General features: G+C 37.6%; 1 protein-coding gene across 4 annotated transcripts in view; it reads left to right on the top strand.

Annotated features, from left to right (window-relative positions):
- SPIRE1 (spire type actin nucleation factor 1) overlaps positions 1–23,997 on the top strand; it is a 128,272-nt gene that overhangs the window by 32,352 nt on the left and 71,923 nt on the right. For all 4 annotated transcript variants that reach the window (XM_066183852.1, XM_066183835.1, XM_066183843.1 and 1 more), the window contains exon 3: positions 22,699–22,932. In XM_066183852.1, coding sequence (XP_066039949.1) covers positions 22,699–22,932 — 234 coding nt within the window. The remainder of the gene's footprint in view (positions 1–22,698; positions 22,933–23,997) is intronic.

Below are 23,997 nucleotides of genomic sequence, written 5' to 3'. Positions count from 1 at the left end.
CAGGTTTTAGTAGAAATATGACCAGATAATTTTCTACCTGCTGTGCTACAGTCCTCATCATTTGTCTTAAACCACTGTCAGTGTATTTTCAAGGTTTGTCTTTTCATTTACACTAAAAAGTTTTCAATGCAAGTTTTTTTTCAAAGTCCCAAGGAGTGCCTGGAACATATATTCATCTGATACAACTAAAATATACCCTACTATCATAAGAAAACATAATATTTTAGGGAGAAAAAAAGGGAGAAGAGGTAGCCATTTTATGCTACAACAACTGACATAAAGAGCAGCAAAATAATGTGTTTGTGATGAAGCCTCATCTTCTTGGGGGGGCAGGAATCAGGGTATTTTTTTATTAACCACTTCTGGGTCATATGCAGAAACTCAATCTTCATCTGGTGAAGTCAGAATATCCTGGCATAGTTTGTGCTTTTAACAAATAATATTTTTGTGATGCTGATACAGACTGGCTGTTCTGGTGGAAACCTCTAATGCATTCAGTAATTACTGAAAAGAGAGTGTGACCTGGATTTTACAATATGAATTTATGTATTTCAGAGAGTTGGCTCTGTCAAACAGGAGCACTTCTGTGAGTCAATTAAAGTAATTGTTCAGATGAGGAAAACCGTATCAAATTAGTCAATACTAATCTTTTTGTTAAAGTAACTACCTAATTCAGGAATTCTGAATGTATCAGAGTCTTCCTAGCTTTGTTTCTCATTATATCTAGTTTATTTCTAGTTGCTGTCCTTCAAATATGATACAGTGCCATCCGATCTTCCGTTGAAATTGAATGTTTTCAAGTTGGTCTTCTCCCTTTGGGATCAAGAAGGGTGCATTTATGTTTGGTACTGCCCAGCAGGTAGCTGAATCAGATGGGACAAAAAGAATTACTGTGTCAGAAGTGGGTTCTGGATCTTACAGATTTTTAGTGACTTTTAGTTCTTTGATGTCACAGCTGCTTATATTTGTTATTAAAAAAAAGGAGGGAGACTTTTTTACGGGTCATTATTTCACACTATTTGATATGAACTGTACTTTTATGATTATATAAACTATCAGTTTATAAATTATGAATTGTCATATGTAAATTTTAAATTAGCTTGCCAGGAGAATTCTTTATTCTCTGTTAGCCAGACCAAACACCAATCCCATAACCACCTTTATTCCAAAATATTCATACATAAATATGTAATGACTTCTATATTTTCATTAAAATAACGCATAACAATAACACCTAGGCCATAAAAGAGATAATAATACTGCATGCACATGTGCATGAATTTGTGCCCATGGCAAGATTCCATCTTAAAGCAAAGATAAAGCCTAATAAATACTGTCATATAAATAAAATCTCTAAGACTTGGGTTTTAAGTGACAGGCTTTATTTTTTTAATCATGAATGTGTGACGATTAATCACCGTATTGCTAGAAAAAGGAAATTCCTCATTCTATATTTGCTGCTGTTGAGGTTGAGGCCATCAGTGCGATTGCTTTAGGCAAACTGCTGCTTCCTTTGCAACTGCAACATGAAAATTTAAATGGGAATGTTTGCTTAAAGATTTCCTAACCATTAGGTTGGAAGGGGCCTCTGTTCAGCTCTCAGTGCAGTCTAAGTTACTCAAGACTTTTTGTCTGATTGGGTTTTAAAACCTCCAAGGACAGTGGCTCCATAGCATCTCTGGATAGCCAGTTCCAGGGCTTCATTGTCCTCCAGGGTTTTTTTGGGTTTTTTGTTTGTTTTTGGAGGTTTTTTGGGTTTTAATTATATCTAATCTGAACTTTTCCTGTTTCACTTTATTTTCATTGTCTTTTTCCCCACACTGTGCAGTGCAATGAAGAGCCTGGCTCTGTCTTCTTCATGACTACTTTGCAGGTATCAGCAGGCTGTGCTTCACTCTCACAGCAAAATTTTCTCTTTTCCAGCCTTGAAGAAGGCCAGGCCCATCTGCCTGTCCTCTAATGGCAAGTGCTGTGGTACCCAACCATCTAAAATAAAAGAAATAAGGACAGTCTCATCCAGGGATTATTTTCCTTGTTTTTTTAATTCTTGGGGTTTTATGATTTTTTTTAAGCATACTTTTCAAGAAATTATGTTTTAAGGGATTGTCAAATAACACTAAAGGGCTAATTAGAGCAGAGGCTGTGAGAGAAGCACTGGAAAGGAGCACCTCAGAACTTTGTGAAGTTGAACAGAAAGAAAATAGCCTATTCATAACCAAACCCTAGTCTAAGGAACAAACTGCTTTGAAATGTGGCCTTACAGAGACATAAGAACCTTATTACGGTAGGGATACAGGGTATTTTAATGATTGAAAGTGAAATCAGAATGAGGAGGTGTTTTAAGCTTTTGAACCATGCAGTATAATAGGCTGTCCCATATTATCTGATTATCTGTTGTAAGCAGGCATGTAAATTTTTTTTTCTGTGGACTTTCTTGGGTTGCTTTGTCAAGGTTTTGCTTAAATGAGCTCTGAGAAGTGGAGACATGTGAGATACATCAATAGTTTTGAATTAATGCTCATGGAAACAGTATGTCATATTGTGAAAGCAGAATATTTGAAAGGAACATATTCTGCAGGAAGGTCTGTGTGCTTTAAAAATGAAAGATCTTTATAATTCATTTTGCTGGCAGTTATTCTGATATTGTGTTCATCCTTTGTTTTGAATTCTTTAAACTGATAATGTTCAAGATGTTCTTGGGATTTGCTGTTTTTTAGTATAGGGGTGAAATAGTAGAGGTACTTTTGATACCAAAAATTCTTCTTCACATGAACAAAAAAATCCTTGGTTCTGGTTAAAAGTTAACAAAGCTTTTATCCGATCCTTTATTTTTTTGAAAGCAAGGATGGGGAAAGAATCCTTTTGTGATGCTTTCTTTAACTTTCTTTCTTCCTGCTTGTAAAAATGGAGCTTTGTATTCTTGACCTTTCTGCCCTTGCAGGCACAGAGCAAAATTCCTGTGCTGCCGCTCAGTGTGATGTTTACTAACAAACTCTCTCACTGAAAGCCTCCAAGAAATCCTCTTTGGTGCTGTCTGTTCGGTATACTCATAACATTAAGTTTGAGTGATATTTTTTATCAGGCAGAATATTTGCATGTATATATATATATATATATATCTCCAAAATTACTTTCTCTTATTATCATGTACTCTAATCTTACAAAATTCTGTAATATTTTAAATATTTTAAACAGCTCTAAATGGAAAAGGACATACTAAATCATCCCAGCATTTTTTCCCTACCATTTGCTGGTAAAAAGTGTTTGGAATGGTGTTTAAATGGAATCCTGCAGAATATTTCGACCTGAAAAGTTACACAGTAAAAGCATGTACAAAAAAATAAACCATTCTGCTTTAACAAATATCATTTAGCTTCCTGGTAATGCTTGTATTGACTGAAATGTGTATCTTTCTCCTCATATATCTACAGAGAAGTGTTGAAGTTCAGGTTCATCCATGATCTTATTAGGAGCTGATTTTAAAAAGAAAATTTCATCTTACAAGTTCTTAGAAATAATTTTTCCTTTGGTCCGTGTATGACATCACTGCTTTGAAAGAGCAATAGAATTTTAGAGGTTCATATTTTAACAGGCGTTATGATGGTTCCTTTTAAAAACCCAAACAAAAAAGGAAACACCAAGTACAGCAGTATATTAGATGTATTAGCTATGAACTCCCTAATTCTAGAGACCTATGAATTGGCTAAGGGTTTCATTTCTAAAATGTAATTACTGTGTTCTAAGTGATTATTTTTTCACAATTAATTTCATGTAATACCTTTGTAAGTCACATTTCATAAATGGAACTTCTTTATGTTCAAACTATGGTTGAACTTACCATTTGCGTAATGACACTGTAAAACACTTGTAAAGAAGACTTGCTATAATTAAACATTAAAAAAAGCTTAAGCTGATTTTCACAAGCTCTGTGCAACTGACTTAATGCTTGAAACTTGTAGGTGGTACTAGCAGCTGGTAGTCAAGAAGAGCTTGCATCATTTCTTTAAATTAATTAGTTCCAATTTAAAGCAAGCTGGTAACGAATGGCGATGGTTAACATCTGATACCTTGTACTGTTGGGGCTCCCAACCCCTTCGTCTTGACTGCTCCTTTGGCTGTAGTTAATGGTCTTGGTGAGAAGGACTGAAGCATGGTGCCTGCAGCTCACTGTTGCCTGACTAAGAGGCCGCTTGAAGGGAGCAAATGCCAGCTGTCTCTGTGGAAGGAGTCCTTCCTGCCGTGCACATGCCCTGTGCTGTGCTCCCTGCCGGTGGCATCCTGGGTGCGGCTCCAAATTGGGCTCCTGTGTTCAAAGCCCTAAATGGGCTCAGACAGCCTTATCACAAAGGCTGCCTATCTCCTCCACAGTAGCTTCTCCCAAAGAAATCTAACTACTGAAGTGCACCTTTGGTCTCTACTTTGGGAAATATCCAGGCGCTAGACAGAAGGTTGAACATCCTATGGTCTTCAGGAAAAGACAGACCTATTTTATGTCTGGGTTTGCTTTTTTAAAAACAATTATTCCCCTAACAGTTATGGTGTAAAATTGCTTCTTGTAATAAGCTTGGAGAGTAAATAGAATAGGTTCAACTCTTTTGAAATAAGCAGCTTAGCTTCAAAGCCAGAGGAGGGCATAGACTGGGAAGTGGTTTACTGCTGTAGGTTGTTGTGTAGGCTTGTGTGTGTCTGTGTGCATGTGCTGTCATACATGTGCATGCTGTGTGGGCACAGTCAAAACACCTGTGAGCTGGGCTAAGCACTCATATATTTTAAATATAATTTTGAAGGCAGATCTTAGTGTGCTACTATTTCTTCACACACATGTTTAAGAAAGCAAAAGCTTATTAAGGATGTACATTCAGGAGTTCACAAACTGAGAATGCCCTTAATTGACGGTGTTGGTTTTGCAAGAGCGGTTTGGTTCCTTTCAGTGTTTGCATCATCCTGCAGGTTTTCCCCAGGATTTTTTACAAAGTCATCCTATGTTATAATTGCAGTATTCAAATCAAATTTCAAAGAAGGGTTGGCTCTGTCATGGGCTTTGCCATTATATTAATTGCTGTAATTTAAAATGGTTTTACAAATGTATTTTCATAATGTGCTTTCATTTTATTGTACAGATAATCTAATTTTAGGTGTCCCATTTTGAATACCTAGAACCTATTTTTCAGAGTACTTAACACTGTATAGCACTTGAAGTTCTGGGCATGCAGCTTTCACTGATTTCCTTCCATTTTAGCACTGGGAGTTCAGTGCCTCTGTTGTTCTGACCTAAGTGACAACTGATTGGAAAAGAGGAGTATAAAATCCAGGGATGAACTGTACTAAGGTGTCTTGTGGATATTTATAAAGGTCTACTGCGACTAAATGGTAGAAGATTTTATTATAGCTAAGAAAAGTAATTTCTGAAACCAAAGCCATGAACACCCAGGTATTTTTTAAGCCAGTCTTCCAATTAGTGAAGACTGAAGTTTTACCAGCAAAAAGTTGCCTGAGCTTAACACAATACATCTTCGTTCTTCCCATTTGGGGATGAAACAGTGTGAAGAATGGGTTGAAAAGCACAGGGGTAGACGAAAGACAGGCCATACAATTTTGAAGCATTTTTGGTTAGAAATATCTGGGTGACTGCTAAGGACAAACGAGTTCATGGGGAAGGCACCAGCCTCATGTTGGCTTAGGCTTTGGGTTGAAGCTTGAAATTTTATGGGTATCTTTATAGTAATGCTTTGACAAAGTTCGTTTTTGTTAGCACCCAAATCATCCTTTCTTACATCCTGCTTTGCCAAAATAAAACCTATGCTCTCATGCATGTGACGGTCGGGAAATGGCAGAATTAGGGTTGTCGGAATCATCACAATAGGAAATCTCTTCTGCTCGTATAACAAGATTTCCATGTGTCATGACAAGGCATTCTGCTGTCTGAAACCTAACCTTCATAACAGTGATCTTACATCAGTTACTAGAAATATCTTGCTGAATTCTGATCTGTGTATTCTTTTAAAAATGAAATTAAGAAAGTGTTGTGACATGGGGTTGCTTCATTGCCCCTTGCCTGGTTCTTGCTATGCCCAAGGCATAGATTATATATGTTTTTCTGTTTGGTTGGTTCTCATTAAATCTGTTCAGTGTTTATAATTAACAGTAACAACAAGAGATTCAACAGACTATTTTCTGTCCTTTAAAATTTTAAGAAGCCCCCTTTTATATTTCATTTTTCTGGGGGTAGCTGTGAAAAAGGCATCTGCTCTCTGAAACTAAAGTTAGACATCTAACAATGCCTGTGGGTTCGGGGACAGGAGAGGGAAGGAAAAAAGACAGAGACAAGCCTGTGTAACCAACACAAACTTTCTTTCTGTTTCCCTTTGCTCTTTGTTGGAATAGGATACTTGGGAGGCACTAAAGCTTTCTCTTCTCTTTAACTGCATTTATCTGAACTCCGCCAGAGTTCAAATTACAACCAGCTCGAGATCTCTGACCTTGACAGCCCTAGGCCCTGCAGAACAGGTGTAGACCACCTGAGATTGCATCTCACAGGCTGGGCATTGTGAAATAACTACAATAACTACTTGTAATGTAGATTTGTACATCAAAGCGGCTTTGTGAGTCGTCCTCATTAGATGTCTTTATAGTCTCTTGTAATGTAGATTCAGCCTGGCAAACTGTTCAGGGTGATGTTGGACAAATGCTGATCTGCTCAGAAGTTAACTCCTCTTTGGAATAAATGCTCATTTGAGACTGGTCTCCTTGGTAAAGATCTTTGTTATAGGATGCTTTAAAGTACTACATCCACTTGTGTTCCCAGTGCCATTTGTTTTTAGGAAGATGTATCACAATTAATGGCTGTATTTTCAGGTGCCTTTCACACAGGTTATCAGTTTTCCCTTGGCCTTTCGATCCTTCCTTTTCCCACAGAGACTCAGCAGAGCAGTTTCACATAGGCATGAGTGGTTGTATGAGGTGTAAGTTAGTTTTAGCATTTTAAGCATCCTGTTTCCTTGCAGTTCCCCTCCCCTTTCCCACCCCTGATTCTGATCCCTCAAAAGCTCACCTACTCCTTACAACATGTGCAGGTTTATTGAGATGACACATTTCCTATAGGAAGCAGGTTTTCTCAGGAGAGGGACATACAGGTAAAAATGTGGACGTTTTGTCTCAGTGGGATTTTAACCAATTGTAACATCTGTGGGATAAAGCAGAGAATTTTTGAAAAGCAGAGTGATCAGACACTGTGAGATGACATTGAAAAATATTATCTCATGTCCAAATTAATCTGATACTTGTTGTCATGAAGCAAGCGCTTATTACTCTTTGACTGTTTTTGCCCCACTATCATGTATCACATCATATTAAATCATATCATACCTAATGTGTTTTAATCAAGCGTGCCACTTCATCTTAATAGCTCTTTTCATATGCTTCCTTTCTAACCTTTATAGGGCTATGTGTGTCATGGTTTCATTTTGCAGAAGATCAAGGAAAAACTTTGAGGATTTAACTACAGTCCTTGTTTGGCTTTCCTTGAGAAACTGCCATTCTCTCAGTTGCCAATTGAAAAGTGTTAAGTAATTTATCCTTGGGGTGGAAAGACGGACTAGATTTGGTGAGTTCAGAGAATCCAGAATCCCTCTGGCCTTCCCAAATCCCTTTTTTGAGGTACTAGAAAATGTAAGAGCCTTCTGGTTAAACAAATGGCCAAGTCACAATGTGTCTGTTCTGCTTCACTCCCATCTCACAGTCCCTGCTCGGCAGACAGGGACTAAGCAGAGAGGACACCCCTGATTGGCAAGCTGAGTACTACACAGGTGAAAAGAATGTTATATGGGAATGGTCTGATTCTAATTATAGTACCTTATTCGCAGGGTGTTGTCAAGGTTGGGCATTTAACTACAGCTTTTTTTTTTTTGCATCCATATTTCATTATCTGTAGTCTCATTGAAATTGGACTTGCAGTAAGAAACATAGATGTCCTAAAAGAAGACAAATAGAGTGCTGAGCAATGTGTATATATACTGGTATTTATTTTTAAAAAATACCCCAACATTTGTCATGAGTGTTGGACTACCCATTAGTTTTTTGGTTTCTTTTATTCAACTTAGGTTAACATATCCATGGCCTAGTCTACATAGGATTTTTTTACACAAAGGGTAACAAAAAGTGGGTAGCAGGTGTAAGTTTGAACTGCAGTATATTATTATTTCACCTTTTAATATCCAAAGCTCCAAATTATATTTTAGATCTGTTACATTGTGGTGGTTATTACATTCCCCTTGTAATTCTACACTGATGGTAATTACTTGCAGTTTCACAATATTGTAGCAGCAAGAAAAAAATCTAAGTGTAGCTGAGCTGCCCAACTAAAACCACAGGTTTTTTGTTACAGAATTTGGCCCAAGATAGTGGCTGCTGTTTTTATTCTTTCTGAACTGGCTTAATAGTTTCCTGGTTACTTTACAACTTTTTGGTTGTTTTTTAGTCTTGCATTCAGGGTATTTTTGACATTTCAGTCTCAACTCAGTCTTTTGCATTAACAAAAGCATTTTGCAAGTCTGTAGGGCAACAAAGTTTGTGTTGAGGACCCCGCGTCCATGGAATACATGTCCCAGTTGATTTATTTCAGCTGAACTCTCTTCTGAGAGCCTTAGGCTGAGTGTGCCATCAGCAAAATGAGTGCCTTAGGTGAGCTTTTGGATTTCATCTTCTGTTTTTGCTTCGTCCAAAAGGAGCCCCATTCTGCTCAGCACCAATGCTGCAAGCCAGAAGCTCAGGGAGGGATTAGGGAGAGGTTCACTTCAAAAATACTATTCTGATCAGTCAGAGTGAACATTATGGTGAGATCCCTAAGGGAGAAGGTCAGTCAAAGATCTATTTTATTAAGGTTAACAAAAGCCCACTTTGCTTGAAAAATGAAGTGCTGCATTACCCTCTAGCAATTGTGGGTGCTTTATCCAAGCACGTGCTTCCTCACTTTAGCAACCCACAGTAAGCCTGAAAACATCATTCTGCTTGGTAGCACGTTCATCACAAGATGGATGATGAATGCAGAAACAGGGTGGTTTCTATGCAGTTACAATTTGTAGGCAGTTGCTTCTTAGTTAGTGAGTTATAGAAGAGAAAGATTTTTTTTTAAACAGATCCAGTGTATTTTTTAATGCTATAGCCCAAAAATGTGACTGAGCAAGACACATAAGGATGGGCCCTTGGTAACAAACATTGCAAAATTGGTAAATTGGTAGCACATCTGGTAGGTCTGATAGTCATCACAAATTTCCTCTCCTGGGTTTAATGGCTGCTGTTCCTTAGAAAACAGTAACAAGTCCTCTGTTATGAACAGCTTAATGGTAACATTCAACCATCTTAAAAAAAAAAAAAACAAACAACTCTTTGGAGAAGAATAAAATAGTCCAATAGAGAATTAACGGGAAATTTCCTAGCAGGATGAGGTATGTTTGGAGGAAGCATCTGTAAATCAGTCCAGAAAAAGGAGCTGCAGTCAAATGACTAGAGAGATGTGGGCAAATATCACATATGCTCTGAGAATATTAAGGCTTGCCTTCAGTTAAAAATTCCTCCAGAACTGTTACTGTCTGCATCTGTGATGGCTGCTGGCAATTCTGCCTAACACAGATTTCATATAGTGTTCCCATAAGAACAGCAACTACCAAAGTATCTGCTCACTGGAGGAAGTTTCTCCCTGAGGCCATGCTTTCTAGCGAGCAGTAAGCCACAGTTTGTGGTGTACCTTATGCATAAGGGAAAAAAAAATTAGGTTTTTTTGTACAAGTTTCTAGGTTAGACACACAGTCCCACTGGTTGGTAAGTTCATAGTGTTGTAGCTGGAAGATGTGTTTAAAATTATTATAAAAATTATTCATTCCCATCTAAAAATAGAGAGCTTTCTAGGACAGAGAAAAGCTTAATTTCTTCTGGTAGAACACTTTTATTGGCTTAATTCGATAAGGGCAGAGAGCGGGGAAGGTTATCTTTCTAGTCTGCTTGTTCCTTTGCACCTAGGCTTTGTTGGAATCTCCCATATTACTCCATATAAACACCTTTATGTGTAATGGAAAAATCCTTAGAAACTTGATTTTAAGGGGTTTTATTTAATGCAGTTCAAAGAAAAATCTAAAAGAACACATATTTGGAGTGTTTACTCCACTTTGAAATCTCTTTAATGTTATTAGAGTTCTCTTACTGATAACTCTTAGTTTAAAATACTATCATGATTTGAGTTAGAGTATTTTATTGTGCTTGGAGTTTGGGTGACTTGATTCATTTTAATATCATACTTGTAAAAGAACCAAACATTTCTTCTTTTAATTTCCCTTCTTTTTTTTTTTTTAATCTTAACTATACAAAACAAACCCTCCTACGTTTTCCTAGGTAGCTCAACCTACCCATCCTAGCTATACCTATCATAATGAGTATTTGGTAAAATCATTGTTCATGGGTTAAAAATGGAGTTTAGGGAAGACTACAAACATAGAAAAAACATTGAAAAATCGTTAGAGGAAGGATTGCATTACATCAAGCATTTTATCAAAATATATTAAATAGTTCTGGTAAGCAATCATGCAGTCACTCCTTGTTAAGGCTAATTTTAGCTCTTCCAGTTAAAGCAGATATTTCTTTCATGGGTAGGAATAGATCTGAGGCTTCTGCTGTGCTGTGCTTTCTTTTGCCCTAAAGCCAGCACTGATGTCTGGTAGCACAGGATGCATCTGTGCAAGCACAGAGACTTGGGGTTTGGCTTTGTTGGGGTTTTTGGTTGGGCTTTTTTTCCCTAAGCTGATCAGGGGAATTTGACTTTTCCCAGCTGAGTCAGTTTTCTGAGCTGTCAGACCACACTGCAGCACAAACCCTGTGATGTTAGCAGGGGGTACACGGGGCAGGGAGGATGACACCCACCCACTCCTATGGTTTGGCAAGTAAGAGGTATTTCTTACAAGCAGCATCTTCTGAAATGGTGTCATTGCAGTTTGTCTGACACTTCCTCACCAAAGACTCCTCTCCCTTGGGAGGGGTTGCCTTTGACTAACGTAACATTTACGTGTTGCTGCCTGTTTGGTGCAAATGATGTCTGAAAAAGGGTTAATTAAAAGAAAATAAAACCAGATTCTGCTATCACTCTCTGCTTCAGAATTCACAGATGTGAATTGTTCGGTGGCACTTGAAATACTGATTGTTTGAGTCTCTGGAGGTAGTTGAGTAGATGCTCTTTCAAACTGATTTAATTGAAGGTCTTTCACTCCTTCAAGAGTATTGATGACTGTGCTCATTTAGTCAGGGAAATCTAGGCATGTGTTTGTAATACAGTGATATTTTTCTTTTATTCTTAATTTCTTAAACTTTTGGGAGGCTACAAAATAAGAGAACAAGAGAAAAAGTTTCTCTTTTTTTTTTAGAATCAAATGGATATCTCTCCAATCAAAGGACATTGCTTTTAAGTAATTGTTTCTTGGCTAGGCAGGAATGTTTGTGCTATTCCAGAACTGGGGTTCCTATCGAAGCCCAGCAGAATTTAATGTTTTAATCTTTAATGGACCTTCTGACTGTTACATTGTTGTTTGGTGGTTGGGTTTTTTGTGGTGTTTTGTTGTTGGGGATGTTTTTGGGTTTTTTGTTTGTAATTAATTAATTTTTTAATTCCCTCTAGGAAAATTTTTCTACTTGTTAGAGAACTATCTGAAGAAACAACTGTTTTTTCATTTTGATTGGTCTAGGAATCGCCATACAATTTCTGTTTGAGCTGTAATATGAACTGTCATGCTGTGTGTGTTAGAAAAGGTATTTCCAAAAGGATATGCGGATATGGTAGAGTTTGTACAATGTTAAAATCTTAAAGGATATTAAAAATAATTAGGGATTCTTAATTAAATTAAGGAGCAAAATTTAAAGCCACAGTGTCAAAAATCATTAAAACCTTGCTTTTTTCCCCATTTCTTAAGCTTCAAGACATTAATTCTCTAGAGTGTAGCCTGGTAGGTATAATTACATTGGTGTAACAAGACAAAGGGATGATGCTGTCAGAATTTATTTCCTGTGAAGTTTAGAACAATCTGATATTCTAACCTTAGTAACTGTTTTCTCTGGCTACCTGTGCTACTTACATTTAAATAAATCACTCTTGCATCTTGCTTTATATTCTCAAAGAAAAGCAGCTTTATGTGTTGAATTGCACCCAGCTGATAAGCCTAACCATTAGCCTCAGGCATGTACTTTTCTTCATTTATCCTTCCTCTAGTTTATTGGGAACAAAAGTCATATGGAAAACTGGATGATTAGAAGCCCTTCCAGCTGTGTTTAAGTCTGTGTGCATGTCACGCAGAAATATAATTTAGACTTACACAGCGCTTCTTATCCAAAGCTTTGAAAATGGGTCAATATCCTCATATTGCAGGTGGTAAAATTGTTATAGGAGAGGGGAAATGACCAGTGTGAGGTTTCACAGGGAAGAGTGATGAGGAAAACCCCACAGGACAGACCTCCAGCCCCATACACTTTCTACATTTGAAACTAGCTCCAGTGCTATGGAAGAGGTTATGCCTGTGCTTGGTGATGTGTTTAGGAAGGGCAGTGCAGCTTATTTTGCTGGGGAGGTTGGGGGTGTGAAGATGGGACTAAATTTAGGATTTGAAGTGTTTGGCTGATTTATGTCAAGAAAATTGTAGGGGCAATTGTATTCTGACTTCGAGGTGCTATGACAACACTTAACTGGACATTATAAACCCTTAATTTTAGTTTATATTTTACCCTAAAAGTGTGACTTGCAAAAAACCAGGAAACTCGCCACAATATGAATACAATTCCTAGGCTTACTTTTTCCGGATAGGGATCTTTTTTTGTCATTTAAAGGGTATTAATGTGGTTAGAAAGACAGGGTAATATTGCAGCGTTATTTTTATTTCCAAAACACAGGAAGTCCAAAGGGATTTATAAACCCTATACACCTGAGCTCAGCTCTGTTCTTTACAAGCCAGTGAGGAAGCTTTGGGGAGCTTGTTGTGAATCCTTGATCCAGGGGGGAATTGTGTAGGACTGCATTAGAGCACTATGGATGTGCAGGTCACTCTGTCCTGGTGTTCTCCCTTCTCCTTGCTACCATGTTACCTCGAATACACATCTTAACCTACCTCTCTTTTCCTTGGGCAAAGCACAGGAGAGTGGCTTGTATAGGATCTTTAGCATATGCGTTACCAAAGTCTCAGCATGGGAGAAACTCGAGAGTGCTTCTTTTAGGCCTAAATTTATGAGACGCGCAAGTCAGTGTAAAACGTACTGAATGGAGCAGATAATTTTATTATAGTGTTTTGAGGCAGTAAATCTATTTAGTTGTTATACATATAGCTTTTTTAGTGTACGTTTTTATTCCCAAGTTTGTCTTACATAAATGGAAGTGTTGGAATGAATCCCTTTCCACCAATCGTTGGATATCTAGTAACTTAGCTGCCACCTAAGCAGCTACAAAAGTTTTCTGGATAATATCTGTATTCTATTCAAAGGTCAGGTGCTGAGCATTGGAGAAAATTTGGCTGTGTGATGGAGATTTCTGTAGACAGCCAGTCAAGAATGCTTTGGTTTTGTTATCGTTTTCTGAAGTTGTTTTTGTTGTTGTTGTTTTTGTTGTTGTTGTTTGCTTTTTTCCCCAATCTAAGCATAAAATCTATATGATTTTTTTTTTTAAATAGCGTAACGGTTCTGACCTGTGACTGCAAGTGAACCTATGCTATCATCACTGAGCTGTAATACATAGATATTGTCATTGTTGGCAGAGAGCAGTATAACAATGCTCAGCAATTTGTAATCCAGGAATATGGCTGTTCCATTAAGGATAATAGACTGTCACAGTTCAGCACTTTGACGACTTTGACAGCTGGCAGGTGCTGGAATATCTTGTGCTAAGGTACTTCATGCCTGAGGTTATAAACTGTATGCTTTATGTATCAATAGCTTTTATCTGGGATAGACCTGTGTCTTAGTATGTATTTCTTCTGTGGCAATTTCATTGTTCAGAAGGAAAGAGAAATCTGTGAGTGACATTTCATAATGGATTCTCTGGGGTTTTGTGGCCCTAAGAGCAGGTGTTGAGCTTTTTGCTGAGTTTCAGCCATACATTCTGTTGCCCTTTGGTGTAGGGCAAGTCAGCCTTCCATACTATGATGGTATCTGAATTTCAAACCTGAAAGAAATAATGCCAAGCTAATGTCTTTTTATAGGTAAATAATTTGTCGACACTGCCTGCTTTTCCTATTTTGAACTATTTTAGCAAATACCAGTCTTTCCAATAAGGCCATTACAAGAACTTGAAGGTAATTTTGCAGTAGCTCTCCTCACTTCTTACTCAAATATTTTATGTTCACTTAGGCATTTGGTTTTGGACAAGTATTTGAGGGATCCAAATGCCTGTGTCCAGTGTTGCTTTTTATGGGGAAGAGGGCATGGAAGAATTTGCATAAAATCAGGAGCTTTGCGGAGGTTTTGTCAGCCTGCAGTAATATTTTGCTCAGAGATCATACATGACATAAATAATTAATGTGTCTGGCCCATTAGTAATTCCTTGGACTATCATGATAGTCTATGTGAAAATTCACATGCTTCATAATCAAGGCACATCCTTGTATCACGATGACAAAAGGACATGTGTTTCCTTACACATATGTCTAGCGAAAAATCTCTCAGTAAAAGTCTCACATTTTTTTCCTTTCTGGTCACATGTGAGAATTCCCATCAGTTTCTGTAGGAAAGAAGCCTAAGGATGGCTGAGTAACTTTCCACAAGACAGTGGAGGTAGCTGTGCATGGTTTGTCTTAGGTGGCTACGTGAGAAATGCAACATCCCATAGACATTTTTGAAGTTTCTCCTTTTGCATGGTTGGAAAGGACAACCTTCTTATGGGTGGTTATGTGACTTACCATGAATTGCTTGTACCTCCAAGACAAGCAGTGTTAAATTAGTATTGTGTTGTGTGGAGTTACTGACTCCAGGCACTAGAAAGGAGCAGCACATACCAGCCTTCTTCTGTGGCACATCACTCTGAAAAGGACCTGTTGAGTGGTCACATTTGGGCTTCTTTCTTGACATACTTGATTTTATGCATGGAATCTTGGCATTTGGACAATTTACTGACAAGAGAAGTCTGTCAGGAGGCAGACAGTAGTATTTTTTCAGGAAAGGAGGAAGATGGGTTTGAGGAAAGCTAAAGTCAAATCAGAAGAGTTGTCATGTTCCCCACTCTCTGTAAACTTGTTCAGGTGCTTCATCTGTCTCTGTGAAGTTCATCAGCTGTGAAATGCTTAAAATGCAGGCATAGCCCTGACTAATGTAGTGAAACCAGTTTAATTTAGAGTCTGTTGTGAACTGCTGCTGGAAAGCTTGTAAGATATACATGGAAATAGAAAACTTTACTAATGAAGAATTTGTATTTAAAAGAATAGCTTTCATTGTCCTGATATTTTGTTTGCTTGGCTTTTGTAGCCGTTAATTTTGGTGAAAATAGGTGTGAGAAAGTTCTTGACTCAGAGGAGAACAAATGGTTTATATTGCAGCAGGTGTTTACTCACTTTAATTTTTGGATTAATTAAATGGGGGCCAAGCCTGTAGCAGGCAGCTGTAATGGTTGACATAAAGGCCATGGGGAAGGCTGAAAAATTCATGCAAACTGACTCTTGGAGTAAAGTAGTTGAACTGTGTAGATGTTTTGAATAAAAGTGGCATTGATTTTGCATTGCTTCATGACTACCATAAATCGAACTGAATCAAAGCTCCAGTAAGCTCTTTGTTATCTGTCTTCTATATCCTGTCTGACAGACCATGGGCAGGTGTGCAATGTCAGCCAAACTTAAACCAGTCACACATGAATTCTCAGGATCAGAGCTACTGAACTAGTCTTGCTCTCCTTTGTACCAGTTTTCCTTGAGCTGCTTACTTCTCTCCCTCACTGCAAAATCTTTGGCTGCAGTTAATCTGATACTCTCATGTAATCTAGATAAAGCTTTATTCAGAAGGCTGATGTGACAAATGGTAATTTCTGGCTCCTACACAGTTTGAACCCACTGGTATTTCTGTGGCCTGGTTATATTTTTGGAAGCCAACTGAAGTCTTTGCCCCTTCTGTTTTCTCACCTGAGGTGTTCACCTGATTGATTTCTATTTCTGTAAAAGATGATATGTATATGTTTAGCTATGTTTTATCAAATAAAATTCAAAAGAAAAAAGAGAACAGAACTGGAATAGAAGTTTGTGATATGATTGGATTTTCTGTCTTTAACTTAGGATACAAAACATATTCTCCTTATTTAAATGGCGTCAGGATAACATGACCTGTATTTGAAACCTGATATGAATAGAGGTGTATTTTAGAACTTTCAAATGACTTTCACCATCTAAGTTACTTAATTATTGCATCTTAATTCTTAACCGAAGCTTCAGCCATTGCTGGAGTCTCCACATTTAAACTAGAGAACTTAATTTTATTTTTTCCCTGGGTATTAACTGTCACTATGGTGAAATTCCTTCAGGTTGAATAAAGTTTGTAGTAACAGTGTAGTGAATTGTCATGATCTTGGGGATTATAATGTCTGAGCAAAAGCTGGGAGAAAATTGACAGTTTTGTTTCAGTGTTTAAAATGAAACACTGCAGATAAAATGTAAATCGAGACTGATACAATAGGAAAAAAATCTGCTTCATTTATGCTAAAAAATTATAGTTCTCCTGAGATAATATCTATAGTGCAATTTTAACAACTAAAACCCACGTTTATAATTATCAGAACTTTTGAATAGGTTGAAGGGTTGTATTACACTTGATGCTTAATAAACTTATAGTTACATTAGTGCTACACTCCTAGAGGTAACTGTGTCCAACAGCCTTTAACTGCTTCAATTTTCACATATTCACATTGAGGGGAATAAACCAAAACAAACAAAAGAAGTCTAGCATCTCCTTTGTATGTTTTAGGCTTGTTCTATGTCTTTGATCAAAAGTTCTTGCACTGTTCTCTTTAACACACACCTGAATAGTACAAAGAATTCAGTAAGTAGGTCTGTCTGCCCACTTAGTGCATTCAAAGACTTGGGATATAAAACCATTTTGAAAAAGATCTCTGAATATGATAGAGAAATTTTCCTAACTCTGAATGTATCTAAGCCAGACTGAATATAATTAAGAATATTTATTTAATTTTGTTTCATATTTACTTTCTATTAGACCTTGCATACTCTGATTTTCTTTTTGTTTGCTTTCATTACTACCTCGACTTAAAAAGCAAGGCTCATTATATTGCAGAAAGCAGTACTTCGTTAGTTCAGTAGCAAACCAACTTCACCCAGAAGTTAAATAATTCTATGTCTTATGTCTATATTCTTTGGAAATGAATGATTCGTTTGATTCATTGGAGGTAGTCCAAATCCTTGCTTCTTTCTTGGAAGCACTTGGAAGTTTTTTCACTGTTCTCATTTGATAGTCCGTAGCACGTTGCTCTAATTTAGTGAAGGTCGTATTTAAATTTAGCAGTGTCCCCTGCCATTAAAACCTGGGTAATGCTATCCCATTTCCACTTGGAAATGCTCTGGTGAAAACTACATTAACGTGCCAGCGGTGTGCAGCGACAGCAGCACACCTCTCAAAGCGTCCTATTTAGACATGCTCTTCCACGGATGCTCCTGGGAGTTATGTAGGGCACCTCAGGATGAGCTAAATAACCAAAAAAGTGTACATGCGGTTATCCTAACCCCTTTATTTGTTCACCTTTCCTAAAAGCCTGGTCTTTTTCAGTTCCAGAATTGAATGCTGAAGAAACAATGAATTACTTTGTTACAAATGAAAATGAGACCCAGAGCAAAAACTTTCACCCTCTGCCATGTAGCTGTAGAGGAACAAGTTAGTTTTACCTAACATTTTAACATGCCAGTCCTTTGGAACATACTGCAGAAATTGTGCACACAAACTTGTGAGTGTTTGTCTTCTTGTGTGTCATAGAAAACAAGATACCTAACTCTTGACTTCAAGGGTGTCTGTGTCTATGTTTATACCACATGTTATGGTGTCAGAAACCGTGTGGAGCTCCTGGCAGGTTAATTTAAAGTCAACATTAGGACAGGTTAGTCTTTACAGATTGACTAAGTGCTGCCTAATACCATGGGTGATGGCAGAGTTGGTGATAAAGAGGAGCTCTGCCCTAAGGAGTGCCAGCCCTGAATCCTCAGCACTCTTACCACAAGGCAGAATGGTTCTCCTTCAGTAAGTGTGTTGGAGATCTGGGCAAAATATGGAAGCACTTAAAAATAATTATTGTACTGCACATTTTTAATAAAAAAAATATTAGAATTCATATAAGTACAGTAGTAATGCAAATATTGTTGTGTCTGGTGGCCATATCTGAGGTCCCTGTGGGAAAGGTCAAAGTTAGTTAACTCACCTTAGGAGCTGGAGCTTTACAGCATCTTTAATCCAAATTTAGGGATGCACAACCTGAGTGGCTTTTGGACAAAGGGAGAACTTTAGGGAGGGACAGGCATTTGAGCTGAAAAAAGTCGTTTGCTGCTGTAAGTACAAGGCTGTCCTTAGGCTTTGTTTGTTTAAAAATTGAGGCAGGCCTAGGAAGGGGATGAAAGCTCAGACAGTTCCCCATTGTGTGTGAGATGTGGATTCTGCCTGTTCTCATCTATGCTTCAGCAAGAATCAGGGAGGTGTGTATGTTGAGGGGAAAAAAGGCTTTTTCTCAAAGTGAGGTATTTGCAATAATTGCACTTTTGCAAGTATCGAACCTCTGGTTCGTGTACAAAGTATATTTGAAGAGTTCAAGAGTGTTAAATTGGCAGAGCTCATTGGAAGAGCATAGTTTGGGTCATATGAAAAACCTAAAACACTAATAAACCCCTGTCCAAGAGGCATGCCTTAATGTGTTGGAGGAAGGTATATGGAATGGAAAGTTCTGGGCAGTGTTTGTGTATGAAAAGAATCTGAATAATTTGGGTTTTGTTTTTGCCATGTGTTTAAAAGGAGTGTGTGGATATTGTTTTTACATTGTTTTAAAGTCAAAGTGTTCCAGCAACTTCATCACAATCTATTATAAAAACACCGTATGAGTCCAGAATAGTGTAGAAACTGCAGGAGTGCTCACGCTGGGACAAAATTTCCCTTTCACTAATGATTTCAGTACAGCAAAGTACAAGTTCAGTCTGTGGGAAAGGTTTGTGTGTTGAGGGTTTTTTTGGTCTGAAGCCATGACTTTCAAAAGAACTTGATGAGAAGGTGTAAAGCTTAATAACGCGGACTTGCTTATTTATTTTTTAAGTTTATTTATCCACTGATTGATTTCAGAGGTCAAGTCCTTTGCTAAAATTTAAATCGATCAGGAACAAATGTGTTCTAAAATTCAAAGGGCAGGACTTTATATTTTTTTGCCTGAGTTGAGCTGCATTACTTATTATTAGTGATGACAGTTATTTCAGTGTTATGCAGTTGTTTTGGGGTGTCAGTGTGCAACTTTGTGGTTTAAAAAAGCTTTGCTAGGTCCATTCTTACCCTTTTTTTTCTTAACATATTCTCTGTTTTCACATATAATTGAAAACTGTATCAGTACTTGTCACTTGTTAGGTGCCAGAAGTTTTTATTTTGTGCTAAATTGGCCAACAGTAGAGTTCAGAACATGTGATTTCTTTGTAAATAATTGATGTTTAAAAAAAAAAAATTAAAAGCGACCATCTCTGATTATCCAACTCAAACCCCCCTCTTATTTATCAATTAATCCATTCAGCTGTGAAAAGCTTTTCCCTTTTTTTTGTTTATATTTGATTTGTATTACAGGCAAAGTGACAGCACTCATGCGTTCAAGCAGCAATCAATTGACTTGTATATTCTGCTTCTAGTCATATAGACCTAAAACTTTGATTTGTATGAAGTTGGATTAGTAGTTTTATCCATGGGAAGAAGCGTTGACAATTCTGCCATATGTATGGCAGTTGTGGGGTTTACAGGATCCTTGGTAAACTGATCCTACTGAAAGCAGGGAATGTTTTCAGTTTCAGTGTGAGTCAAAGCAAAGTTACTTAGTTGAGTTGTTTGCTGCTTTGTCTTTCAGCAGGAAGAATCTGTGATACAGACAGACAATGAGTAAATATGGTTTTGATCGTGTCTCCTAAATAAGGAGCTGAGAGACTGAACTACAGCTCTGACTCGGTGCTGTTACAGGCTTTCCTCTTGTGTCAGCTTTGCATGTATTATGAGATCTGTTCATAGCACAGAAAAACACACAAACCATATCACTGAGCTGCAAAAAACCCCACCGCTGATACATCAAAGAAAGCAGCAGCTGTCATCCAGTTTTAGCCACGGTGCTTTTGAATGCCTTAATCCTCTTCTCAAACAGAAGAAGGCAGAGAGAGTGCACTTTCTTTATCCACCCCCTCTTCTATTTTTTTGAAGTTTTGGTAGCAAAATCCAGAAGCTGTGTTCAGCAGCCATTATGGCATGGCACAAGGCATAATTTTCTTTGCATCTGTTCTGAACATTTCAGTCTTCATGTATGCTAAGCCCTTTCAAATGTACTTTTTATTGAAGTTAGAAATTGTTCACTTTGTATTTATTCCCAGGTGCTCAAAGTATCAAAGTGCTTATTCAGTTATACTTCATTTTCATTTCTGTTTCCTTCAAACAGGTATTCTTTGTTCCCTTTCAGTTGCTGAAGGTGTGTATCTTGGGATTGTACGGAGAACCTGAGTTACAGGAAACACGTCTACCTTTGGAATTAATGTATTTTACTTTGTGTGACTTCCACATTTTCACATTATGCTTTTTTTAACAATACAAGTTTTACAAGACAGTTAATACAAAATAGCTTCCCTAAGAAGTGAGCAAGATGTATTACAAATATAAATCTAATCTATTAAAGCTGTTCTTAAGGTCTGTATGGTACAGTGTCCTGTCTCCAAAGTGGGTCATGGCTGAAGTCAGGGTATGAGAACTGAGCAGGAAGGCAGTGATGCTTCCCTGACATACTTTCCTGTCTCAACAGCACTTCCCAAGTCAGAAGCTGTTCTTTGAACTGAAAAAACACATACAGGTTTTTCTTCTTCACTAATCTGCCTAATCACTTTTCCCAACTGCATTTTTTAATAAATATGTATAAACACATTTCAAGGGAATAGGATGTGCAGAATTTGTATATTGAACCAAGTTACCAAAATTATTTGAAATAAATTATAAAAGAGCGTGTTTTATGTATTGGTTTTGAATTTGTTTTTTGTTTATTAGCCACTGTCTTGCAAAGTGAATTTTCACTGCAAAGTGATTCCATCAGAGGAATGAAGTACACAAGTGTAAAGCTGTCAGACTACAGCAATCATTAAATCGTCTCTCTAGATAAACTAATGGGAAACAATCTTAAGTGTTTGCTAACCTCCAGCCTCTCAGACCAAAAATACTTTGTTGTGCTGAAATAAGTACGCAGCTAGAGTAAAATTTAATGTTTTCAGAATCCCTTTGTGTTGTCCTATTTACCCAAACAGAATTTCAAAACACTGCAGTAAAAAGTGTGTCGACCAGGATCATACCAAAAGGCAGATTATAGAAAATGGCCTTTGATGACAAGGTTTAGTATATTTAGAAATGCTCCTGTTATTAAAGTTGCTGCTGTGCCAACTACTCCTACACTGGAGTATGGTAATTTGTGTGACATGCTATCTATCCCAACGCATAAGGAAGATCAGAGATTACATGCAATAATTCCAGTCCTACTTCCGTTGTCAGACAAGGATCTTCCAGCAGTGACATTACCTTCTTGTGGTTTACTATTGCAATCCCATTTCCCCTTTCCTCTTCATTAGTAGTCATTTCCAAATTCCTCAGTTTGAAATGCCATCTATTTACACCTTTAAAATTCCAGAAGCTTCGGTGTTGCTCATAATGAAAATAATTAATGCCAAGAGAGAAGATGTACATTTACCACTGTGGGATGTTCATGACAATCTTTTCATAGCTCACACTGAGTAAGAGGTCATTGGTTTGCTTTGCTCTTGACAGGGCACAAATAAGAAGCCTCAATTCAATGAAAAATTGAGGTACTACCTCATCACTCTGGAATACAGTTGTTGGTAGTTTCAGTGGCATATGTATGCCTCCACAGGTGTGCAGCAGGCAGGGGAGTTCTTGTGGGCTACTGTCCCAGTGCTCAGTGAGTAATGCTGGGACATCCAGAGTTGTGTCCAGACTCCACTCAGGTCCATGAAAAGACACAAACTGAAGGGCAGTTTTCAAGTGTCATTAAGCTGTGGGAGGAAGAAGGCATCTCATGTTCGTTTATTCTTTCTTTTAATTTCTTTCTGCCTACCCCACACAAAAAGATCACATGTGTGCAATACAGTCTTACAAAGTAGAGTAATGTTACTTTAAGGTTTGTAATATCAGAAGGAAAAAGGTCCTGCTTTGTTTTTAAATGATGAGTTTGTATTTCAAATATTGAAATCAGAAAGCTGTAGGTATGGGGTATGATTTGCTCCTGCTTGTTTTATGCTGTATTACTCAAGTGCTTATCAAGTGCTACTATATATATTATTGGATCATTTTTCTCTTTGATTTTGATGTTTATTGCCCTCTCAGTTGCTGGGTTTATACAAACACCAGAACAAAAAGGTTGTTCTTCACTTGACCTATTCATTCGTGTAAATGGCATTAATATATATTTCTTTTTTGTTTTTACAGGTTATTGAATCACTGGGGATTATTATATATAAAGCCCTGGACTATGGTTTGAAGGAAAATGAAGAGCGGGAATTAAGTCCTCCACTGGAGCAGCTTATTGACTACATGACTAATGCCACAGAAACAGATGGGAGTAGGGATGAAGGATATGATGCTCTGGATGAAGGAGTGGAGGATGATGATGATGAAAAAGAGGAAGTTGAGGCCATTCACTCCTACAAAGATGTCATGAAGGTACAGTAGTGGGCAGTTTATATGATAGTTCTGTCAGTGAGAAAATCAACTCTGTTTTCTGTGTTGTTATTATTCTGTGTGATACTGGCTGTGTCATTTCCTGATTTCCCTGGTCTTTTTATATGGTTTCCTTGTAAAAATGACATGCAGTATTATTCCAAGTTTGACAGCAGGCAACAGAAAATCCATGATCAATTTTAGCATTGGATGTGCCATTAATACCACAATCCGATTTAATCCCTGCACTGGATAGTCAGCCTTCCAATGTAAACATCTGTTCAATTACTTTGTGTACTCTTGGATACTTCATGGTGTGTTTCAATTAATTCACCTTTTCATTAGCAGGTTATTATGTAATTATTTCTTATCAGTTCCTTCCCTTACCACCCTCCCCTCCTGAAGCACAGGAGTGCTTTTATGAGAGTACCTTATTTGTATGGAGTGAGTCAGGACACAGTATTTCACTGGTGATCATCATGGTTGCAGTTCTTGACCTGGGTTGTGAAATTAGGAAATATAGCTTATGAATTTTAATTGTGACAAGTTCTTTAATGTTATCTGGGCTACTATGAATAATCATTTAAAAGTATTACCCTCTGTTTTCTACAGAGTAATCGGTGCATGTTTTAGAGCCTAGTGAGCTCTCATTATAGACAGAGGCATTAATAAGCGTGGTTTTAAAAAAAAACTGTGTAATTGATTTAACTCCTAAATAATCTGAGAATTTAATACAGGTTGGAAAAGGTTATGCTAACTTGTACCAGGGGATTGGGCCGTTTATAGTGCTTCCTCACAAATGCAAATCATATCTAAGGAGCAGGAGCTTAGTGCACCACAGAAATTGAGTGTCATGGTGGAAGCTGAGACTAGAAGAATGTCCCAAATAGCACATCACAACACATTAACATGCAGAAAAATGACCCCACTACATAGCTTCAGTTCTGCTGGGTTAACAGTAGAGAAAAACTTTTAGGAGACTGGAGAGAGGGTAACTTTAAGATGCTTTTGCATGCTCCTTGCATCAGAAGTAATGCTAAATGCTTAATGCCTTTGTTTTGCCTCCAT

This window comes from Chamaea fasciata, unplaced genomic scaffold, assembly GCF_029207755.1.
Source record: "Chamaea fasciata isolate MVZ Bird 193981 ecotype frontalis unplaced genomic scaffold, bChaFas1.0.hap1 SCAF_1, whole genome shotgun sequence".
Taxonomy (NCBI): Eukaryota; Metazoa; Chordata; class Aves; order Passeriformes; family Sylviidae; genus Chamaea; species Chamaea fasciata.
This window is presented reverse-complemented; position numbering and strand designations above follow the sequence as displayed.